General features: G+C 52.2%; 1 protein-coding gene across 1 annotated transcript in view; it reads left to right on the top strand.

Moving 5' to 3' along the window:
* The window catches only part of MED13L (mediator complex subunit 13L), a 304,408-nt gene that overhangs the window by 258,878 nt on the left and 30,059 nt on the right, over nucleotides 1–15,471 (top strand). Inside the window, exons 20-23 of the mRNA XM_029051175.2 lie at nucleotides 4,094–4,317; nucleotides 9,975–10,167; nucleotides 12,319–12,697; nucleotides 14,082–14,301. Of these exons, the coding sequence (XP_028907008.1) occupies nucleotides 4,094–4,317; nucleotides 9,975–10,167; nucleotides 12,319–12,697; nucleotides 14,082–14,301 (1,016 nt within the window). The remainder of the gene's footprint in view (nucleotides 1–4,093; nucleotides 4,318–9,974; nucleotides 10,168–12,318; nucleotides 12,698–14,081; nucleotides 14,302–15,471) is intronic.

Genomic DNA, 15,471 nt, shown 5'->3' with positions numbered 1-15,471 from the left:
AGGTTGTCCCAAGTGGGGCTCACGGTCTTAATCCCCATTTTCCAGATGAGGTACCTGAGGCACGGAGAAGTTAAATGGCTTGCCCAAGGTCACGCAGCAGCCAAGTGACGGAGCCGGGATTAGAACCCACGACCCCAGACTCCCGAGCTCTTGCCACTAGGCCAGGCTGCTTCTGTGGGCCGGGTACTGTTCTAAGCACTGGGGTAGATAACAGAGTAGTCAGGTTGGATACAGTCCCTGTCCCACTTGGGGCTCACGGTCTCAATCCCCATGTTGCAGATGAGGGAACTGAGGCCCAGAGAAGCGAAGCGACTTGGCCGAGGTCACACGGCAGACACGTGGCGGAGCCGGGAGTCGAAGCCAGATCCTTCTGATTCCCAGGCCCCAGGCTCTAGCCACACTTTGTTCCCCAAGGGCAAAAGAACCCACCTAGGGAGGCGGTGCCATCCCCGGGAGCGGATGGGTTACAGTTTCCCTCGCCCCACGTGGCCCCTCTTGGCGGTGATGATTATGGGATTTGTTGAGCACTTACGAGGCCCCACGGCACTAGTGTAAGTGCTGGGGGAGAAACAGGTTCATCAGCATGAACACAGTCCCTGTCCCACTTGGGATTCGCCGTCTAAGGAGATGGGAGAGCGGGTATCGAATCCCCTTTTTACAGATGGGGGAACCGAGACCCAGAAAAGTGAAGCGAGTTGCCCAAGGTCACAGAAGGAGCAAGTGGCGGAGCCGGGATTAGAACCCGGGTCCTCCGACCCCAAGGCCCGGCCTCTTTCCGTCAGGCCACGCTGCACTGGACACGGTCTCCTCCGGCTTCGCGGGTGGGAAGCGCTGGGTCCGCTTCGCTTTCGTAACCGAGATCGTACGGTCGGGGGGCTCCGTTGGGAGGAAGAATGTCACGTTTATTTTGTTAATGAGGTGTCCATCCCCTTGATTCTATTTATCGCGATTATGTTGTCTCGTTTTTGTCCGTCCGTCTCCCCCGATCAGACTGGGAGCCCATCGTCGGGCAGGGATGGTCTCTATCTGTTGCCGAAATATACATTCCAAGCGCTTAGTACGGTGCTCTGCACATAGTAAGCGCTCAATAAATCCTATTGAATGAATGAATGAACGAGGCCACGTATAGAACAGCCAGAAGCAAACGGGGAGGATTTGTGGGATTCCCATGAGCTCATTTTCCCTGAATAGACATGTGGGAAATGAGGTGATAGCATCTCGACGGCGTGAAAGCTCTTCTTTTGAAGACCACGGTCCCGGGGCCACGGACGGCCCTGCCATCTCTGCGGAATCCCTCCCTGGCCTATTGCAGGATTTGGGAGCACTGGAATTAAGGAATCAGCCCGGGCCTGGGGTTGAGAGGACCTGGATTCTAATCCCGGCTCCGCCACTCGTCCGCTCCGTGACCTCGGGCTAGTTACTTCACTTCGGTGGAAAGAGCCCGGGCTTGGGAGTCAGAGGTCATGGGTTCGAATCCCAGCTCTGTCACTTGTCAGCTGGGTGACTGTGGACAAGTCCCGTCACTTCTCTGTGCCTCAGTTACCTCATCTGTAAAAATGGGGATCAGCTGTGAGCCTCACGTGGGACAACCTGATTACCCTGTATCTACCCCAATGCTTAGGACAGTGCTCTGCACGTAGTAAGCGCTTAACGAATACCAACATTATTATTATTATTCTCTGGGCCTCCGTTCCCTCATCCATAAAATGGGGAGGAAGACTGAGCCCCAAGGGGGACAGGGACAACGTCCAACCGGATTAGCTTGTATTCTTTCTTTCATTCATTCAGTCGTATTTATTGAGCGCTTAGTGTGTGCAGAGCACTGTACTAAGTGCTTGGAATGAGGCAACAGGTAGAGACAATCCCTGCCCACTTAGTACAGCGCCTGGCACATAGTAAGCGCTTAACAAATGCCATAAAAATGGCACAGTGGCTAGAGCCTGGGCCTGGGAGTCAGAAATTTATGGTTTCTAAGAGAAGCTGGTGGCTCAGTGGAAAGTGCCCGGGTTTGGGAGTCAGAGGTCGTGGGTTCTAATGCCGACTCTGCCACTTAATAATAATAATGTTGGTATTTGTTAAGCGCTTACTATGTGCCGAGCACTGTTCTAAGCGCTGGGGTAGACATAGGGGAATCAGGTTGTCCCACATGGGGCTCACAGTCTTCATCCCCATTTTACAGATGAGGTAACTGAGGCCCAGAGAAGTTAAGTGACTTGCCCACAGTCACACAGCTGACAAGTGGCCGAGCGGGATTCGAACTCATGACCTCTGACTCCAAAGCCCGTGCTCTTTCCACTGAGCCACGCACTTGTCACCTGTGTGACTTCGGGCAAGTCACTTCACTTCTCTGGGCCTCAGTGACCTCATCTGTAAAATGGGGAATGAGACCGTGAGCCCCACGTGGGACAGGGACTGTGTCCAATCCCGTCTGCTTGTACCCACCCCAGCGCTTAGTACAGTGCCTGGCACATAGTTAAGCGCTTTACAAATCCCATAATTATTATTATTATTATTCTAACCCTGGCTCCACCATCTGTCTGCTGTGTGACCTTGGGCAAGTCACTTGACTTCTCATCGGTAAAATGGGGATCTTCTTCTAGACTGTGAGCCCGTCGTTGGGTAGGGATTGTCTCTATCTGTTGCTGAGTTATACTTTCCAAGCGTTCAGTACAGTGCTCTGCACACGGCAAGCGTTCAATAAATACAATTAAATGAATGACTGTGAGCCCCACGTGGGACAGGGACTGGGCGCGTACCGATTTGCTCATAACCACCCCAGCGCGTAATACAGTGCCTGGCACAAAGTCAGCACTTCACCAATACCATAATTATTATTATTATTACTGTAATAATAAAATAAAAAGTAAAGGACTCAAGTAGTGATGCTTGGCAGGGTTGCTTCCCAAGGAACCTTATGTCCTCAGTTCTCTTAGACGCACAATAACATTGAGCAATGCTAATTATAATTATGGCGTTTATTAAGTAAGTCCTTACTGCGTGCCAAGTGATGGACTAGATACAAGATAATCAGATCGGACGTGGATTGTCTGCCACGCAGGACTCACGATCTGAAAGGAAGGGAGAAAAGTTTCCCCCAGATTGTAAGCGCTCCGCGAGCCCATCAGTCACATTTATTGAGCGTCTACTTTGTGCAGAGCAGCGTACTAAACGCTCGGGAGAATACGGCAGAGCAGAGTTGATCGGCACGTTCCCTGCCACAAAAGGAGCCCGGAGTCTATAGGACTGTTCATTCATTCGGACTTATTTTTTCGGTCGTATTTACGGAGTGCTTACTGTGTGCAGAGCACTGTACCGTGCCCTCGGGAGAGTGCAATACAACAAAGGCGGATGGTTGGTGGAGCCCGACTCCCTTCTCTGTCTCCTTCAATCATGGATTGGTGTCGTTCAGGTGAGGGCCTGTAAGCGCCCTGCGGAGGGACCCGGCTCTTGTAATAATAATAATAATAATAATAATAATAACATTGTACTTGTTAAGTGCTTAGCAGGCACTGTACTAAGCGTTGGGGTAGATAGAAGTTACTCAAGTTAGATACATTTCATGATCCACTCTTATCCCCGTTTTACAGAAGAGGGAACTGAGGCCCAGAGAAGTGAAGCGACTCGGCCAAGGTCACACAGCAGACATGTGGCCGAGGTGGGAGTAGAACGCGGGTCCTTCCGATTCCCGGGCCCCGGGCTCCAGCCACGAGGCCACGCTGCCCCTCGCGCCCTGAAACCGGCCTCCCGGCGGCCGAAACCGTATCCGAGCGTGGCTTAGTGGAAAGAGCCCGGGCTTGGGAGCCAGAGGCCGTGGCTTCTAATCCTGCCTCCGCCGATTGCCAGTTGTGTGACTTCGGGCAAGTCACTTCACTTCTCTGACCCTCAGTTACCTCATCTGTAAAATGGGGGTTAAGATTATGGGCCCCACATGGGACAAACTGATGACCTTGTATCTACCCCAGCGCATAGAACAGTGCTCGGCACATAGTAAGCGTTTAACAAATACCAACATTATTATTATCCCCGTCGGCTGAAAGAGCTCGGGGGCCGCGGGGCCAGAGCGGCCGTTGACCTCCCGTCTGTTCGGCCGCAGGTTCCGAGGAGTCTCCCGAGCCTCTGCCCATCCCCACCCTGCTGGTCGGCTACGACAAAGACTTCCTGACCATCTCCCCGTTCTCGCTGCCGTTCTGGGAGAGGCTGCTGATGGACCCGTACGGGGGCCACCGGGATGTTGCCTATATCGTGGTGTGCCCGGAAAACGAGGCCTTGCTCGAAGGAGCCAAAACTTTCTTCAGGGACTTGAGTGCTGTCTATGAGGTGAGTCGGGGGCGGGGATCCGGGGTGAGGGGCGGGAGCGGGCGCTCCCCGGGATGCCTTTATCCCCCATCCCCTCCGCGCATCTCCGGCGAGGACCCAGGCCGGCTCTTACCTCAGTCATCTCAGTCAATCGTTCAGTCGAATTTCTCCAGCGCTTACTGTGCACAGAACACTCTACTGAGCAGATGGGAGAGGACAATGGAATAATAATAATTATGGTATTTGTTAAGAGCTCACTATGTGCCAAGCACTGTTCTAAGCACCGGGATAGACACAAGGTGATCGGGTTGTCCCACGTGGGGCTCACGGTCTCCATCCCCATTTTCCAGATGAGGTAACTGAGGCACAGAGAAGTGAAGTGGTTTACGCAAGGCACCGTTCTAAGCACCGGGGTAGACACAAGGTGATCGGGTTGTCCCACGTGGGGCTCACGGTCTCAATCCCCATTTTCCAGATGAGGTAACTGAGGCACAGAGAAATGAAGTGATTCACCCAAGGTCACCCAGCAGACAGGTGGCGGAGCCGGGATTAGAACCCACATCCTCTGACTCCCAGATACGGGTTCCTGCCACTCAGCCCCGCTGCCTCTCGACAGAACAATAAACAGACACCGGCCCTGCCCACGACGAGCTTACGGTCTAGATACAGCGATTCTTTGATAGCTAGGCCACGGAGAATCGATCCATCGGTGCTATTCAGGGAGCGTTTATCGCGTGCAGAGCACTGTACTCCGCACTCGGGAGAGGACAGTATAACAATAACCAGACACATTCCCTGCCCACAACGAGCTCACAGTCTGAATTCGATCCCACTTTGGTAACGAGGCCACCGAGAATCGATCAGTCAGTGGTAGTGAGTGCTTAGTGCGTGCAGAGCACCACACTAAACGCTTGGGAGAGTCCAATACTACAGAGTTGGTAGGGTTCCCTGCCTTCAAGGAGTTTAGTATCTAGAACAGACCTTTGGGAGGCATCCGAGGGTGAGGAAACTATGGAATCGGGCTCTCGGGCGGAGGAGATAGATTGGTTTAATAATAATAAGTAATAATAATGACGATGGTATTTATTAAGCGCTTACTATGTGCCAAGCACTGGGGTAGATACAAGGTAAAGAGGTTGTCCCACGTGGGGCTCACAGTCTTAATCCCCATTTTCCAGATGAGGTCACTGAGGCCCAGAGAAGTAAAGTGACTTGCCCAAAGTCACACAGCTGATAAGCGCCAGAGCTGCGATTAGAACCCACGACCTCGGACTCCCAAGCCCGGGCTCTTTCCACTAAGCCACGCTGCTTCTCTACTAATAACTGGGATTTGTTCAGCGCTCAATATGTGCCAGGCAGTGTACTAAGCACTAAGGCGGATACAAGAAAATCGAGTTGGACACGGTCCCTGTGGGGCTCATACTCTTAAATCCCCATTTTAAAGATGAGGGAAGAGAGACGCAGAGAAGTGAAGTGACTTGTCCGAGGTCCCACAGCAGACTAATGGCCGAGTCGGATTAGAACCCGTGACCTCCTGACCCCCCCAGGCCCGGGCTCTTTCCTCTGGGCCATCCCATCCGTGATCACGGGGCCCGGTTCCATTCCAACCGGATCGCGAGGCCCTCCGTGCGTTTAGGCCCCAGCACGATCGGGGAACCGGAACGTTATTGCGACCGCGCGAGCCCCCGGAGTCCCGGCCTGCCGAAGAGATGCCGGGGGCCCACGCAAAGAAACCCGGTGACTTTTGACAGACTCCGCCCAGCTTCTCGCTATTTTAGCCTTCCACGTTTGGGGGGGGAAAAAATGATGACGATGATGGTGGTGCTATTCATTAAGCGCTTACTACGTGTCAAGCACTCTTCTAAGCGCTGGGGTAGATGTAAACTAATCAGGTTGGTCACGGTCCCTGTCCCATGTGGGGCTCACACTCTTACTCCCCACTTTACAGATGAGGGAACTGAGGCCCAGAGAAGCCATTTACCCAATGTCACACAAGCAGTCGGCGGAGCCGAGATTAGAACCCAGGTCCTTCTTCACTCCTAGGCCTGTGCTCTATCCACCAGGCACTAAGAGAAGCAGCGTGGCTCAGTGGAAAGAGCCCGGGCTTGGGAGTCAGAGGTCATGGGTTCCAATGCCCACTCAGCCGCTTGTCAACTCTGTGACTTTGGGCAAGTCACTTCACTTCTCTGGGCCTCAGTGACCTCATCTGGAAAATGGGGATGAAGACTGTGAGCCCCACGTGGGACAAGCTGATCACCTTTTATCCTCTCCAGCGCTTAGAACAGTGCTTTGCACATAGTAAGCGCTTAACAAATGCCATCATTATTATGATTATTAGGCTTAACCGCTCCTCTGACGGCGGACAGAAATCCTATTAGCATTCGTGACTGCTTTACTCCCACCTCACCCTTCCAAGTCCAAGGCCTGCTTTGCTCCCTTTGGGATTTTTGAAAATTGTTGTCCCGTTGTAGAGAGGGGAAAAAAAGCTGGAATGGTTGAGCTGCAGAGAGGCAAATCGTGAAAAGGGAAAGAAGATAGGAGCTCAAAGCGATCTGAAAAGAATGGAAGAGATAACCACGGAAATAACCAGTTTTTATTGTAATGGAGAACTCGTTTTGATTCATTCGGTCGTATTTACCGTGTGCAAAGCACTATACTGAGCTGACGTAAATCGAGGGACATTCATGTTTAAATCGAAACGAGGTGCTGCCGCTAAGATTCTTGGGGTTCCGAGACCCGGCAGGCTTTCGCAACTTCCAAGGGGGACGAAGTGAAACTCACAGGCAGCGGCCGAGGCTCCCAAGGAGAGTACGAGGAAACCAGAACCCACGAGCTGGCATTTCTGGTGTGCCCGTCTCACCAAAATGGCCGAAGGCCCATCGCCCAACCCCACCTCGTCTTTCGACGCCGATTTGACATAATGATGACGATGACAACGATGATGGTTTCTGTTCCGCGCTTACTCTGTGTCAATCGCTGTTCCGAGCCCCGTCCTAAACAGCGTCTAGCGCGGTGTGGTTCCAACAGTCGTTATTTGACATATATCACGGGGAAAGGCTAAGACCAAAGCCGTCTGTTAAGGAGAAGAGCTTCACTCTTCTGACACCCTCGGTGCAGTTTTCAGGATAATACAGACTACAGAATCGTCGGAGAAAATGCCCGCGCGCCCTTTTTCACGGCATTGCTGGGATGACCGCTTTGCCACACAAGAAAAAGATTTTTGCCAAGAACCTCACGGGCTTGAGCAAAGCCAGAAAAGCCAGTGATGAGCTGGTGATAATATAATAAGCTGTCCTGACAGCGAAAATTACTCACCTTTCAGAGGGGAATTAATGTTTCTCTTACAAGTAGGATTCCATGCAGTACGCCAAAGAACACCCTTTATTGACGTCATCGTAATGTCCCGAAAGCATTAGTGTTCCAGGAAAATATGAACAATTTACCCTTCAACGGTATTTATTGAGCACTTACCGAGCACCGTACACAGAGCCTGGGAAAGTCCAGTACAGCCGAGTTGGGATGCAATTCCCTGCCCACGACCAGCTTCCAGTCTAGAGGTGTCCCTCCTATGGGCTAGGGAAATGTTAAAATTTTGGCTCGGTTATGGTCCTACCCGCAGCAGGGAGAGAGTTTCTCTAACCGGGAGACAGCTCTCTCTGTTCATTTCATTGTAGAACCCTGTTGGGAAATAATTTTCAAAGGGACCGGCTACTAAAAATTTCTCATCGGGGAAAACCCCGGGAGGGGCGGGAAGGGGAAAATGTAAAAATATTGAGGAGGAGACCTCATAGCTGGAACGAACCAACTTTCTGAGAGATGTTTGTAAGTGAATCCCTGTGATGGAATTTTTACTTTTTTGTATTTATGTACACACACACACGGGGTAAAATTGTGGCCAAGCAAAGTTACTTGTATACGGCTTTAGTTTATATTGATAAATGTAAATGCATATCAATATAAACAAAGTCATGTATGAGTGATTTTGCTGGTCCATATTTTTATTGCATACGTGTCTATGTATGTGTGTGTGTTTAAATTTAAAAATGTAGAACAAACACTACCTATAAATAAGCATTTTGACTTTTTATATAGATACACACACGTGTCTGTATATGCATGTTAAGTATACATGTTTATATATATGTATATATTTGTATTTAAGCTCATATATAAGTATTCATTGGTATATGTAATAATAATAATGATGGTCTTTGTTAAGCGCTTACTATGTGCCAAGCGCTATTTATATATACACATATATTTGTATATATGCTCATATGATGACGGTGGTATTTGTTAAGCACTTTTTATGTGCCAAGCACTGTTCTAAGTGTTGATTAATGGTATTTGTTAAGCGCTTACTAGGTACCAAGCATTGTTCTAAGCTTTGGGGGAAATACAGGCTAATCAAGCTGTCCCACCTGAGGCTCACAGTCATAATCCCCATTTTACAGATGAGGTAAGTGAGGCACACAGAAGTGAAGTGACTTGCCTAAAGTCACACAGCTGACAGATGGCAGCGTCGGCATTAGCACTCACCACCTCTGACTCCCAAGCCCGTGCTCTTTCCACTAAGCCAGGCTGCTTCTCAAGCTATATATAAGCATATATTTGTACAGATGTTTATACATGCATAAATTTGTATATATGATCATATAAAAGTATTTTTATATATGTTTATGTATCAGTTTATATTTGTACGTGTTCATATGTAAGTATATATCTGGAGAAGCAGCATGGCTCAGTGGAAAGGGCCCGGGCTTGGGAGTCCGAGGTCGTGGATTCTAATCCCGGCTCCGCTGCTTGTCCACTGTGTGACTTTGGGCAGGTCACTTCACTTCTCTGGGCCTTAGTTATCACATCTGGAAAATGGGGATGAAGAATGTGAGCCCCAGGTGGGACAACCTGATTACCTCAATCTACCCCGGCGCTTAGAACAGTGCTTGGCACATAGCGCTTAACAAATGCCGTCATTATTATTATTATATTTGTATATAGATGTGTGTATATGCTCATATGTAAATATATATTTGGAGAAGCCCGTGCTTTTTCTACTAAGCCACGCTGCTTCTCAAGCTATATATATAAGCATGTATTTATATATATATGTTTGTATATGCATATATTTGTCTATAGGCTCATATGTAAGTATTTTGATATATGTTTATGTTTAAGCTTATATTTGTCTAGATGCTCATATGTATATCTGTATATAAATATGTGTATATATTTGTATATATGTGTGTATATATATAAATATAAATATATATATACACATATAAATACAAATATTATAATAATAATGCATATATAAAGTCAAAATGTTTGTTTTTCTGCATTTTGCAAGTTCTGTGTGGGGCCACTAGGATGCAGTAATGCTCACAAGTCCCAACCGAAGGGATCCTCCACGAGTCGTGGTCCATCAGCTTGCCAAGGTCTAAAAAAAATCCTAGGCCGGTTCGGATTTTCCCGTTCCGCCCATCTCCCCTTCTCGGCTCGGTTGCAAAGAGCCCAGAGGAAACGGGTCCGAGGCCGGAGAGGAAACGGTCCCGTTAGGCCGGACCGGAACGGGGCGGCGGGTTTCTGGGGAGACTCCCAGGGCCTGGGAAGCGGGGGAATCCCTGTCCCCCCCCATCCCATTAAAACAAAATCTCATTTTTGTGCACGCGCGCCCTCAGATGTGTCGACTCGGCCAGCACAAGCCCATCTGCAAAGTGCTGCAGGACGGGATCATGCGCGTCGGGGAGACGGAGTCCCAGAAGCTGACCGACGAACTCGTGAGCGAGTGGTTCTGCCAGTCTTGGGGCAGCGAGGAGAGCGACAATCATTCCAGACTCAAACTTTACGCGCAAGTCTGCCGCCATCACCTAGGTAACTCGGAAACGCCGGCGTCTCTCCGCCCCGCCCACCCCTCCCCCCGGGTCCAGGGCCGGAGGAGAAAAAGGACCCATTTGGCGTTCCTCCTCCTCCTCCTCCTCCTCCTCCTCCTCGCCCGCTAGGGATGACACGTCAGCGGCTCGCCGGCGTCTCCTAAGTGTCCGCAGCCTTCCCGCCTCGGCGGGCTTATTTGTCTTGAAGGCGTGCCAAGGTTGGAGTGCCGGGTGAAGTTGGCTTTTCATCGCTAAGTGCTTGATAATTGAGTAGATGCTAATTACGAGGAGGGCCCATCTGCCTGCCAGCGCTAGCTACGTGGGCACGCTGCCTTTCACACCCAGCACCGCCCCGGCCCTCGCTCCCCCTCCCCGCCCCATAAAAGGCAGGGAAGGGAGAGGACGCTCAAGTCACCCAGATCTTCCCTTGAGAAATCAGACGGGACGAGCGGCGTCGTGTTCGGGCTGCCGTCCTCGAGGAGCGTCTTCGCTTTTCCGGACGAGGTGCCCTTTGGGCAGCAGCCGCGGCAGAGGAGAAACGTCCTTTTCTGTCCGCCGTCGAGGGAGAACGGCGTCCGGGCGTCGGCTCGGCACGCCTTTCGAGGGCGGGATCGCAGCGGGGCGAACCTAATACGCTGTTTGCATCGAGGGTCGGCTCTTTCGCCGGCACCTCGCGCTGCAAAGGCATGGTAGGAAGGGAGCGTGGGAGCCAGCCAGAAGAATAATAATCATAATCGGGGTATTTGTTAAGCGCTTAGTGTGTGCCGGGCACCGTACTAAGCACTGGGGTGGATACGAACAAACGGGGTTGGACGCAGTCCCTGTCGCACGTGGGGCTCACGCTCTCAGGCCCCGTTTTTCAGAGGAGGTAATCGAGGCCCAGAGATGGGAAGTGACTTACCCCAGGTCACGTAGCAGACAGGTGGCGGAGCCGCGATTAGAACCCAGGTCCTTCGTACTACCAGGCCTTGGCTCTCTCCACTACACACCCCGCCGCTTCTCCCCGACCAGATTCGTAAGCGCCTTTATTAGCGTGCGGTGCTGGACCCCAGACAGCCTGAGAAATTTTGGCTGCTGTAGAGAGCAAATCTGTCCAAAATCCTAGCTCTGGCTGCAGTTCTGTCTCTCAGTCAGCCAGTCAGTGGTATTTATTGAGCGCTTACTGTGTGCAGAGCACTGAACGAAGCACTTGGGCGAGTATAATCCAAAAGAGGTGGTAGATCAATTCCCTGCCCGTGACGAGCTCGAAGTCTAAACGGGGACACAGACTTGAATATATCTATAGAAATTGCAGCTGTGGGGCTGAGGGAGGGATGATTAAAGGAAGTAGATTCCCTCATTCAATCGTATTTATTAAGCGCTTACTGTGTGCAGGGCACTGTACTAAGCGCATGGAAAAGTACAATACAACAATACATAGTGACATTCCCTGCCCTCAGCAAACTCACAGTCTAGTTGAGGGGGAGACAGACATCAATACAAATAAATTGACAGATTCATTCCGTCGTATCTATTGAGCGCTTACTGTGTGCAGAGCACTGTACCTGTGGACGTAAGTGCTGTGGGGCCGGTGGGGAGCGGGGAAGAGCCAAGGGCGTAAATGAGGGCGACGCAGAAAGGAGTGGGAGGTGAGGAAAAACGGGCATAGTCAGGGAAGGCCTCTTGGAGGAGAGGTGCAAATCCAAGCTCACGGGCGACGCGGATGGGAGCGGGAGAAGAGGAAACGAGGGCGTAGTCAGGGAAGGCCTCTTGGAGGAGATGGGCTCTGAATAATAAGGCGTTTTGCTAAGAAGCAGCGTGGCTCTATGGAAGGAGCACGGGCTTGGGAGTCCGAGGCCATGGGTTCTAATCCCGGCTTCTCCATTTGCCTGCTGGGTGACCTTGGGCAAGTCACTTAACTTCTCTGTGCCTCAGTTACCTCATCTGTAAAAACGGGGATTAAAAAAATGTGAGCCTCATGTGGGACAATCTGATTACCCTGTATCTACCCCAGCGCTTAGGACAGTGCTCGGCACATAGTAAGTGCTTAACAAATACCATGATTATTATTATTAAGACTGACTCTTATCTCTCTCTGTCTCTGTGTCTCTCTTCCCCCCCGCCATCCCGTGACCGTCGAAACTAATGGGTTTGCGTGTCTGTGTTCTCTCAGCACCTTATTTGGCCACCCTGCAACTGGACAGCAGCCTGCTGGTGCCGCCCAAGTACCAGGCCGCGGCGGCCCCGGCGGCCCCGGCGTCTCCCCACCCGGGCTGTGCCCCGCCGGCCCCCGCCCCGGGGATCCCGCCCTCGGCCGGCTCCTTCCACGCCGGCACCAACGGAGGCGGAGGGGCCGCCAACCCGGCCTCCTCCGCTCCGCCGGCCTCCTCTTCCTCCACGCCAGCCGCCAACCCCTCGGCCCCCGCCACCTCCTCGGGCTTCGGCGGCGGCCCGGCGGGCGGCGCGGCGGAAAGGAACCCGGGCAACGGAGGGGAGCCCGAATCGGGGCCCAGCTCCGCCCAGCAGCCGCAGCAGCAGGAGGGCCAAGAGAGGTGCGTATGCCGGCGGGGGAATCCATCCCGTCGGCGGGATGTGTTGAGCGCTTCCCGGGGGCCGGGCCCTGGACTGAGCGCCGGAGGGGAGACGGTACCCTAGTTTAGGTAGGCGCCATCCCTCGAGGGCCCGGCCTAGTGGAAAGAGCCCGGGCCTCGGAGTCAGAAGGAGCCCGACTCTGCCACTCGTCTGTTGTGGGACCTTGATCAAGTCATTTCCCTTCTCTGGGGCTCAGCTGTAAAGTGGGGATCGAGACGGTGAACCCCGTATGGGACAAGGACCGTGTCAAACCTCATTAGCCTGTATCGACCCCAACGCTTAGTACAGTGCCTGGCGTGTAGAAAGCACTTAACAAATTTCATTAAAAAAAAAAAAAAAAAGCTGGGTTCTAATCCCAACTCTGCAGTGGAAAGAGCCCGGGCTTGGGAGTCAGAGGTCATGGGTTCGAATCCCAGCACCACTTGTCAGCTGTGTGACTGTGGGCAAGTCACTTCACTTCTCTGTGCCTCAGTTACCTCATCTCTAAAATGGGGATTAAGACTGTGAGCCTCAGGTGGGACAACCCGATGACCCTGTATCTCCCCCAGCGCTTAGAACAGTGCTCTGCACATAGTAAGCGCTTAACAAATACCAACATTATTATTATTACTTGTCTGCTGCGTGACCTCAGGCAAGTCACTTCGCTTCTCCGGGCCTCCATCTGTAAAACGGAGACAAAGACTGTAAACCCCAGGTGGGACAGGGAGTGTGTCCAACATGATTATCCAGTCTACTCCAGTACTTCGTACAGTGCCCGGCACATAGTAAGCACTGAACACATGCAGTTGTAAAAAAAAGAAAAAGTAAAAGGCGGCTGAGACAGACCTTCAAATAAATTACAGAGCGGGGAAATGACAGGCCCAAGGTGTGAGGGCTGACTCTCAAGCGCTTAACGGATGCAGATCCGAGGGGCTACGCGGCAGAAGGGAGGGGACGATGGGTAATTGAAGGCTTAATCAGGGAAGGCTTCTTGGAGGAGTTGTGAATTTAGGAGACCTCTGAAGGAGGAGGGAGCGGGGGTCTGTGGGATCCGAAGGCCGAGGGGGTTTCCGGGACTGAAGCGGGACGTGGGCGAGGGGTCGGTGAGGCGGACGAGAGCTGGCCACGGCGAGTAGGTTGGCGTAGAGGAGCCGAGCGCGCGGGCTGGACTGCAGTAGGAAATCAGGAAGGTGAGGTAGGAGGGGGCGATCTGACGGAGCGCCTAAAAGCCAACGGTCAGGAGTTTCCATCGGACGCAGAGGCGGGCGGACGGGCTCCCCCGGTCGGGCGGGCATCCCCTGGAGGTTCTGGGAATCCCCCTCTCCGGTCGGCGCGGGCCACTGACCCGCAACCGTGTCTCGGCAGTGCTCCCGAGAGGGACAAGATCGGGATCCCCACGGAGCCGGAGTCGGCGGACAGCCAGGCCTACCCCCCGGCCGTGGTCATCTACATGGTGGACCCCTTCACCTACACGGCCGAGGACGGCTCCGCCTCGGCCAACTTCTGGCTCTTGAGTCTGATGCGCTGCTACACGGAGATGCTCAACAACTTGCCCGAGAACATGCGCAGCTCCTTCGTCCTCCAGGTGAGACCTCTCCTCTCAAGCGGTCGGCGTGAGCGAGCCCGGGCCTGGGAGTCAGAAGGTCGTGGGTTCTAATCCCGACCCTGCCACTTGTCTGCTGCGTGACCTCGGGCAAGTCACTTCGCTTCTCTGGGCCTCAGTCACCTCATGTGGAAAATGGGGATTGAGACTGGGAGCCCCACTTGGGACGGGGACTGGGTCCAACCCGATTTGCTTCTGTCCACCCCGGCGCTGAGTCCCGTGCCTGGCACACAGTAAGCACTTAACAAATACCACAGTTATTATTATTATTATTATCATTACAATTGTAATTATTATTAGCAAAAGCTTCCCGTTTGCAGGGCACTGCTCTAAGCGTTCTCCGCTTATTATTTACATATCCTTCCTCAAATGCCGTTAGATCGTTTCCGACCCCTAGCGACTCCGTGGACACGCCCTCTTCAGAACCTCCCGTCTCCTGTGGGAAAGTCGTTCCCCTCTGCGTATCCAGAGAGTTTTAGTGGTAGAGATATGGAAGCGGTTTACCGTTGCCCTAAAAACTTGTCTTTGTTTCTGATCAAGGTTCCGACCACTTGTTCGTCCGCCTTTGACTCTCTCCCACGCCGCTGCTGTCCGGCACGGGTGAATCCATGTTGTCCGACGCTTCCGCTTAGACCTTTCCTCTACGGCACAGCTCTAAGCTTCATCGGCGGACGCAAACTCTCCTGCCACGTTAAGGCGTTGATTCATAGGAGAGATTACTTATGTATATCATTACTGCGTTATTATAACGTATTCTTTTTTTAATGTCTGTCTCCCCCTCTAGTCCATAAGCTCACTGTGGGCAGGGGATGTGTCCATTTATTGTTGTGTTGTAATAATAATAATAATAATGATACTTGTTAAGCACATACTATGTGCCGGACATTGCACTAAGCTCTGAGGTGGATACGAGCAAATTGAGTTGGACAAAGTCCCTGTCCCGCATGGGGCTCACAGTCTCAATTGTTTTCTCCCAAGTGCTTAGTACAGTACTCAGCACACAGTAAGCACTCCATAAGTACTATTGACTGACTGACCGCTTTCCAAGCCGGAAGCGTCTCCCTCCTCACCGGGCTCGCCGGGGAGCCGAAATGGAAGGCGGGGCCACCGGCCACATGGAGGAGGTTGGAAGAAATTCCCCCGGGATGTAAA

This window comes from Ornithorhynchus anatinus, chromosome 2 (genome assembly GCF_004115215.2).
Source record: "Ornithorhynchus anatinus isolate Pmale09 chromosome 2, mOrnAna1.pri.v4, whole genome shotgun sequence".
NCBI lineage: Eukaryota > Metazoa > Chordata > Mammalia > Monotremata > Ornithorhynchidae > Ornithorhynchus > Ornithorhynchus anatinus.
This window is presented reverse-complemented; position numbering and strand designations above follow the sequence as displayed.